This window comes from Cibotium barometz, chromosome 19 (assembly GCF_041138505.1).
Source record: "Cibotium barometz isolate CiBa-2024 chromosome 19, ASM4113850v1, whole genome shotgun sequence".
Taxonomy (NCBI): Eukaryota; Viridiplantae; Streptophyta; class Polypodiopsida; order Cyatheales; family Cibotiaceae; genus Cibotium; species Cibotium barometz.
Window position 1 is genome coordinate 27,272,481 of NC_141064.1, and position 8,990 is coordinate 27,281,470.

The following is an 8,990-nucleotide window of genomic DNA, read 5'->3' on the forward strand; positions in this document are numbered from 1 at the left end:
GTGCATACAGATGTATGTGAGATGCCTCAGTTTTCTTTGGGAGGGGCAAAATACTTTGTGTCTTTTATAGATGATGCCACACGCAAGGTGTGGGTTTATCCTCTTCGTTTGAAGAGTGATACATTCTCAGTGTTTCAGAAGTTTGTTGCTCATGTTGAGAATCAAACTGGCAAAACACTGAAGGCTTTGCGTTCCGACAATGGTGGAGAGTATACGTCCAAACAGTTTCAGGACTTTTGTGATGCTAAAGGCATCAAGAGGGAGCTCTCTACTCCTTATGATCCTCCACAAAACGGGACAGCAGAGAGGATGAACAGGACCATACAGGAGAAGGTCCGTTCTATGTTGTCACATGCTGCATTACCTCATGGTTTTTGGGCTGAAGCTGTTATGACAGCCGTTCACCTTATAAACAGGTCACCTAACACGAGGCTTGGTGGGAAAGTGCCAGAAGAAGTATGGACAGGGAAGCCTCCGTCATACAAGCACTTGAGAGTGTTTGGTTGCGTTGCGTACGTGCACATACGCAGGGAAATGCGCACCAAACTTGATCCTAAGTCTCATAAATGCATATTCCTAGGATATGGTGACAGAGGTGAAATGGGGTATAGACTTTGGGATCCCATGAATAGAAAGATTATACGCAGCAATGATGTCATTTTTGATGAAACATGCATGTATAAAGAGCCTGCAAGGCAACAGGAGCCTGGCAGAGTCATCTTTGATGATGATGGACATCATGGACAACAACAAAGGGCTGTAAATCAGCCATTACAGCAGGAAAACCAGCCCTTAAATGGTGCTGAAAATGGTCCAAATGGACAGCCAGAGATGGCAGAAGATATCCCTATGGATATACCACAGTTAGAGGAGATACCGGGCATGATTTTTCAGCCTTATGGCATGGAACAGGAGCCACCAATGGGTGATATGCAGGCTGGACAGCAACCTGCAAATGATGGTCATTGGGTACGGAGGTCCACTAGACCCTCCAGAGTCCCTGACAGGTTTGTTCCAGGGGTTGACTACTTGATGCTCACTGACTGTGGGGAGCCCTCATGTTATAAAGAGGCTTTACAGAGGGCAGACAAAGCTCTATGGGAGCGTGCCATGAAGTCAGAGATGGATTCTCTGCATAAAAATGAAACATGGAAGTTGGTGCATTTGCGTGCAGGCAAGAAGGTTTTGCCATGCAAGTGGGTTTACAGGCTCAAAGTTGCACCAGATGCAAAGCCAAGATACAAAGCCAGGTTAGTGGCTAAGGGCTTCAAGCAGGAATATGGTGTGGATTTTGATGAGATCTTCTCTCCAGTGGTCAAAATGACCACACTTAGAGCTGTGTTGGCTTTGGTTGCGCATGATGATCTGGACTTGATTCAGATGGATGTGAAGACTGCTTTTCTTCACGGTGATCTCCATGAGGAGATATATATGCAGCAGCCAGAGGGTTATGCAGTAAGTGGAAAAGAGAAGCTTGTATGCAAGCTGAAAAAGAGTCTTTATGGGCTCAAACAGGCACCAAGAGAATGGTATCATAAATTTGATACATTCATGAAAACTCAGAAATTCAGGAGAAGTGACATAGATCACTGCTTGTACACCAAGAAAGCTTTGGATGGCAGTCTCTTGATTCTCATTTTGTATGTTGATGATATGTTGATTGCCGGGAAATCTCGTAAAGAGATGGATGCTTTGAAGAAGAGGCTGCATGAAACCTTTGATATGAAGGATTTGGGTGATGCAAATCACATCTTGGGTATGCGGATACTTCGGGACAGAAATCAGCATGTGTTGTATTTGTCTCAGAAGGAATACATTGGCAAAGTCTTGCAGAGGTTCAATATGGACGGGGGGAAGAAAGCTAGTACTCCTTTGCCTCCATATGTGAAACTCAGTGCTATGGACAGCCCACAGTCGGATAGTGACAGGGCTGATATGGCCAAGATTCCGTATGCTTCAGCTTGTGGCAGTCTCATGTATGCCATGGTTGCTACTAGGCCGGACATTGCATTTGCAGTGGGAGTGGTTTCTAGATACATGGCCAACCCTGGCAAGAAGCATTGGGAAGCAGTGAAAGGTGTCATGAGATACCTGAAGGGCACACAGGATTTGTGCATTTGCTTTGGCAAACAGGATGCATTAGTGCATGGTTACACGGATTCGGATTATGCCGGTCATCCAGATAACCGGAAGTCTACTACCGGTTATGTGTTTACATTCACAGGAGGTGCTGTGTCATGGATTTCCAGGATGCAGAAGTGCATTGCCTTATCTACTACAGAGGCCGAGTATATTGCAGCCACAGAGGCTTGCAAGGAGGCATTATGGCTATCTCGGTTAGTGGTTGATTTGGGTTATACAGGGGATATTCCATTGTTGCATTGTGACAGTCAGAGTGCCATTCAGTTGGCAAAGAACCCTGTTTTTCATGCAAAGACGAAGCATGTGGATGTGAAGTATCACTTCATCAGAGAGGTGATAGAGAACAAGCAAATTCAGCTTGTTAAGATTCATACGGATGACAACCCGGCTGATCTGTTGACGAAGAGTTTGCCTTCGGAGCGGTTTGCTCATTGCAGACACTTGATGGGCATTGGATGAGGCCATTTTCAGCCTTGATATGGCCTTGTATATTATCATGTACATGCTGATTTTTTCTTTTCCTTTACTTAAGGGCACTTTGCCTTTAAGTGGGAGGTTGTTGGGGTAAAGGCGTTATGCCCACCCTTATAGTGTGTACAAGCCCATAAGTTATAGTACATAGTACACTTAGTACTTTTAATGTACTAAGTGCACTATGTGTACTAGTGCAATATACATGTGTGATAGGGGAGTCACACACTCATGCTTTTGGTGAGTTGACTTATCCCCACAACTCTCTCTCTCTCTCCCTTGCTTCTCTGTGTATGTCTCCCATGAATGAACTCTAACCCTAATTCTGTTCCTTCTCCCATCAATTGGCTGTCCCAACACCCTGGGGGAGCACTTGGCGACTCGGGAGCGAGAGCCTGGACCAAAGAGGCAGCAATGGTCATCTCTACCAGCCAAAAAATGGTGAATAAACCGACGAAAAAAGCTGGCCAGCTAGCTGCTCCGTATCTGGCGCAACCGGAGGGCAATGGGAGTGCTCTAGAGAGGCTGTGCGCGGGGGGGGGGGGGGGGGGGGCGCTGCGAGCGGGCCCGCTGCAAGCTTTGGAGCGGTCAATGATCCCCATGGGAGGCTGAAAACCTGGAGGGGGGTCCCACAAGGTAACGATCTCTAGGAGGGGGGACCAAGAGTGGGTTCCTCGAGGGAACTAAGGGGAGCCCACCACCGTCGGGGGGCTGTTGAGATAGATGCTCAAAACGGTTCTCTAACACAACCGTATCCTCCTAAATCTTGCCAACCTGCTAACACGCCTACTAACACCGCTCGGCTCTCTTGACGTCCGGTGGTTCCGCCTCGGGCCAACGGTTTGCCACTCTCTTGCCTTGGTCTTAGACGGGCCTGGTGCTCTGGTACATGGAGACCTATTTCCGGCCAAACGGTTTAAACTTGGGAGGGAGGGGGGGAACTAGAGGCGGCCTCCTGGACTGCCGACAAGGGCGAACTCTAGCGAGGTGTCCCATTTGGCGACAGATGAAACAATGGCCTCGGAGGCTAGAGTACTCAAGTCTCTACAAAATTAGGACCCCCGCAGACTAGGGAGGGAAATGGCGTGAGACACTAAGTCTAGGAAGGCAATGTAGATATGAAGGGGTGGAAGAACCCGAGGGGGGGGGGGTGGCGCAGGCAAAAGCACACAAGAGCCGAGGACAGCCGGGCAGAGAGCAAGGGGGCAGGCAACAGGAGGAGGAAAGCCAAGAGAGGCGGCGCAAATTAGGGCAGGGCAAAGGTGGGGGCTGGGGAGGCGACAGTTGGGCACGAGAGAAAGAGAGGCACAGGCGGTCAGCAAGCAGAAAAGGGGGGGGAAGTGAGCACCAGGGCGGGGGGGACCGCAGCGAAGGCGGAAGGGACCGGGCGGCTAGGGCAAAACAGGGCAACGGGGGGGAGCTCCAGCTTGAGCTCGAGCTCGACTAAACAACAAGGTTTTTAGGGCCTAGACGGAAGGGTTTCCCTCATAGAAGCCTTGAGCTTCTCACATATTGACAAGGATCCAAGGGGGCTCAGGCTGTGAGAAAAACTAATGCAAGATCTTTCTTGTACAACTTCCCATCACCTCATGGAGAGTCTTCTGCGCACTAATCCCCTTGGCTTAGGTATTCATCAGTAGACAACGGAATCCTTCTTGATCCATCTTGAAGGTGGGGTGGGGCCATGGATCAAATCTGGAAGATAAGGCTGAAGGCAGTGGTTGATGGCATTGGCGCGAGGATTTTGTAGGCGCTGCCAAGAAGGGTGATGGGTCACCACTATCATACCTCCAAGCGATCGCCTCCATCCTTGGGAATCAGATGAATGTGCCCCTTCGAGAGCCACTCCAACATGTGGCTAGTGACCATGATCTCGTTGAAGGCGGACCATGAGATCAATCATCACAGTGATGAAGGAAGAGGGAAACCGGCAAGCCGTCCGCTCCAGGGAACATGCCAGCGAGGCAGGGCCCGAAGAGCCTCTCTTAGCTTTTCATTCGAGAAGGGCTAGCTCAATAAACCCTGTAAGCCTGGGGAGACCAACTTACGTGTGTGCTGCCAAACTCTCTGTCTCACTCGCTCAAACTAGGAGGAGAAGGGACCAGCTGAAAGCAATCCTCTGTAGAAATCTGTGGCAATGGCATGCACCCCATGGACAAAGTGATAGGCATGTTAGCCAGATGCCCGCTCCGTCGTAGAAGTGTGGGCTTTCTAAGGTTATCAGTGCTAAAGCAGGATATGCTTTCTAAGGTTATCTCTACTATGAGATGGATAGCGGGGTGACCCCCTAATTGTTAAGTTGTGAAGACCTTCGAAATGATCGGAGCCTGACCAGGCAGCCGGCCCCTCTCCCTGCGTATGCCGCTAGCCCTGCCCTCCCATCCCACGCACCAGCCTTGCGACTCCTCTGCCCCACTGCCCCGTCCCTTTCTTTTGCTTCCCCCTTCCTGACCCCTTACCATGGCCAAGCATCTCCTGCCCCCTCTGCTGTGCACCCGCCTTTCTGCTCTCCTTCACCCATGCAGCCCACCTCCCCCCCCCTTTCCTCCCCTCTGCAGCCCACCTTTCATTCCCTCCCTTCCTCCCCTCTGCTTGCTTCTATTCACCTTCCGCCCTCCTTTCCTTTTCCTTTTCCAGGTAGACTAGCCCCCACCGATGCCTTTATAGAATTTCCTCGTTGCCGACCCCAACTCAACTCTGCTTGCCATGCGGACAATACGCAGAGCAAAAACAAGTGAGCGCTTCATCACAATAAAAGCTTCAGAATTATTTGACAGTTCAAAACGAGAGATGCTGACTTTGCAATTGGACGAACATGCACACCAACACACATATGATCAGTAAAGCTACCTAGTTGTTTGCTTCCAGCTTCATCTCCTTCTTGTAACACTATTCTGCAGCAGTACATCTCCAAAGGTATCTTCAATGGGTGGGGATCGAGAAAAACACCTGGCTCTTTAGAGGACAGCTTGATCATTTCTTCCATGCGGGTCAGCATGCCACTGGAGAGAGTGCGTGATAACCATTGTGCTTTGCCATGACGGTCATGATGATCACCTAGAAGAAGAATAGAGGCCTTGAAATATCGGAGCATTCTGCAGATTTGTTGGAAGGTCGGTCTTACCGAGGGCTCCCCATCCCAGCATTTCTCAATGTAGCTTGCCAGTGCAAGCGGACAGTGGTGGGGTAGCTTGGGTCTCTCACCTCCCCTCACTCTCCTGCAGATATTGCTTCTTTCAAAGGGAAACTTTCCTGTCAATATTTCATAACAAACCAATCCAAAGCTGTAGACATCGGCCTTCTTCGTATATTTTGCCTTGGGATCACCTTCCACCTCGTCCTCAGGGCTGGTCTCGAAAACCTCAGGAGCTCTCCATGCAGTTGTGCCTGTCTGTCTTGTGGTGTACTTTGAGCTGGCTTGCTTGGCTTTGGACATTCCAAAGTCTGCAATTTTAAGATGTGCGTGTAGACCACCCATCATGGTAAGGTATGGATTCGATTGGCCAGAATGTGATGGAAAGCTTACCAGAATGTTGAAAGATTTCAGATCTCGGTGAATGATGCCGAGGCTGTGCAGGTACTCCATGCCCTTGGCGATCTGGAGCATGAAGTCCACTGCAACCAGGAGAGGGAAGGGAGGATTCAACCCTTTCCCCATTCTGTCCATCATCAGAACCCGAAGGTCTTGATGCATCAGTTCCATCACTAAACTACACTTCTTGAGAGCCGGGTTCTTTGTGCAGCACACAAGGTGTATTCCATTGGGGTGCCGCAACCTGGCCTGAATGACCGCTTCCCTCCCAAACTCTATGTCATCTTCCACATAGAAGAATTCTTTGACTGCAAAGCGACCCCCCAGCCAATTGGTCTCATGGACTGTGCCAAAGCCACCCGTGCCAATAGCGTTGTACTTTGTTTTCAACTCCTCTGGATCTACCCAAAGGTATGCTGGCAAACCATCACTTGCCACACCTTCCAGATCTGAGGCGTGGGACAGTTTCTGCGAAATGATATCAGCAAGGCATGACATGTCTCCTCCTTCCTCTACCTTCACACTAGCCAAATACTCCAGAGCAGAGCTTAAGTCTTCGCCCGCACCTTCAGCTGCCCAAATCTCGCCGATCCTTCTCATCTCCTGCATCAAATCCATGCTGTCAAGATGTGCACCCCTCAAGGCCTGCTCAACCACATAATAGCACCAAACCAGGTCGTGCAGATGAAGGTCCACAACATCCGTGCTTATCCCTAGCTTGAGGGCCTTGTCTACCAGCCACATATGGTTGTCTGAGCTTCCTCTGATGCAGTCGTCCAGACATCTTTCCCCTTCTTGCATCACGTGATAGAGAGCCTCCAAAGGCCCACTTAGCTTGTGAGATAAGGTCTCCTGCTCAGATGACCCCAACATGGAGCAAGCGTGTTCTACTTGCCGTATGACTGCATCTAGCACCACTGAGTAAGACCTTGCAAGGCATCGCCACTTGCTGCGATGCAAAATTAGCAACGAATTGCATTCGAGTCTGCCTTGAATCCGTTGGCATAGCTGGCCACAAGTCTCGGGAATGTTTCTGATATGGTCTGGCCAGATAGACGACATCGCAGAGAAGCTCTCTGAGTCGATATCGGGCAGCTGCACATTCTGGGGTCAAAACTCTTTCTTTACAAAATTGAGTTTCGTCACACGGCACTCCAGCACACGGATGTGGTGGACCTTCATCTACACGACCTGGTTTCAAGTTTGAAATTGTGAAATATTATAGTTGCTCTCCCCAATGTTAGAAAAAAAATCGAACTACCTCCATAATGTTAGATTAAAAACTAACTAAAATCTCAAAATCTTCACTGTTAATTTCAAGGTTTAATCAGTTTTTTTCCAAATTGAGCCGTGAAAAATAAACTAATGGACGGTTTATAATACACTAAAGGACATTGCATGCTTTCCCTGATTTATTCTTCCCGAGGCCTGTGTATCATATTTCTTCTTTTAGTCTCTCTCTCTCTCTCTCTCTCTCTCTCTCTCTCTCTCTCCCCATGGTACCAATGTATCACTTTTTGTCTCGTTGACCTTTGGGGTCTTTCATACATTAATATTACTTTGTTACTCTCTCTCTCTCTTCCCCTCACCTTGAGCAAAGGACAGGTTAATGTGACTTCTCACTTGCTGACTCCTAGCAAATTGACTGGATAATGTTGCCTAGCAATGCCCCTAAGCATCATCAAAGTATATAGTATTGAGTTGGTTTATCTCCCCTTATCTTCATTCACATCATTTGCCTCATGTTAAGGTTTGGGAGTATGACTACATTTCATTAGGCAAGAAGATACTGCAAAGCAAATATGGTGATGCATTTAAAAGGACTTATAGAAATCCATATTCATGGTAGATGAGTGATCGTTTTTTGGACAAGAAAGATTTGCAAGTCCAAGCAATTAGATGATATGCCCTATGCCATGACAAACCTTGGGCTTATGTATTTTTGTTTGGGGATTGAGGTTTGGCAAGAGTCAATGGAATCTGCATTCCTCAACAAAAGTATGCAGGAGAAATTCTAAGCAAAAGTATGAAGGCATGTGGCATGGCTGAGTTCAAATCAGTGCTTACACCCATGGAGGTTAATGCGAAACTGTTTGTGGAAGATGCTTCTCCACTTGTTGATATAAAGGAGTACAAAAAGTTGGTCGGGGAGTTTGATCTTTCTACGCAATACATGGCATGACAACAACTTTGCATTTAATGTTCTTATCAGGTTCTTAAATCAGCCCTAAAAGAACCCTTAGAAGGCTAGGATGCAGGTGTTAAAATACATCAAAGGTACCATTGGGTATGACATCACTTACAAATCAGGCAATTCCTTGATCGGATTTGTGACTCAGATTGGATAGGAGATTATGATAGCAAGAAACCTATTTTTGGTTACTGTTTTCTTACTAGGTCTGGAATCTCATCCTGGATTAGCAAGAAGAAGCCTACAGCAGCACTTTCTTCTACAGAGGCTTAATACAAGAAGGCAACATGCTTGTGAAGTAGTCTGGTTGAGGAGGATCTTAGGAGGCATGGGCTTTGCTAAACAAAAGGGGGCAACAATGTTGCTGTGTGTGACAATCAGAGTTGTATGAACCTTTTGTTTCATGCTCGCACAAAGCACATTGAGATATAATATCATTTTTTGTGTGAGATTATTACGCATGGAGAGGTGGATCTTGTCTACTACTCGATAATAGGCTCGGTAACAAAGAATTGTGTAGACATTTTCACAAAGGCTTTTGGGAGAGATTTGCTAGAGTAACATCTTCATCGACTCAACATTGGACCACAGAGGTAGTACACCTATGGGTGGACATTTTGGAAAAGCATTCTCCACCCTCATGTTATTTCTATG

General features: G+C 47.8%; 1 protein-coding gene across 2 annotated transcripts in view; it reads right to left on the reverse strand.

Moving 5' to 3' along the window:
• The window catches only part of LOC147628395 (uncharacterized), a 47,157-nt gene extending 39,807 nt beyond the window's left edge, over positions 1-7,350 (reverse strand). Inside the window, exon 1 of one of the 2 annotated variants that reach the window (XM_086813509.1) lies at positions 5,464-7,350. In XM_086813509.1, the coding sequence (XP_086669635.1) occupies positions 5,464-7,207 (1,744 nt within the window). In that variant the 5' untranslated portion in view covers positions 7,208-7,350. The remainder of the gene's footprint in view (positions 1-5,463) is intronic. The other variant, XM_086813511.1, reaches the window with a different exon arrangement.
• Between the last annotated feature and the right edge of the window lie 1,640 nt (positions 7,351-8,990).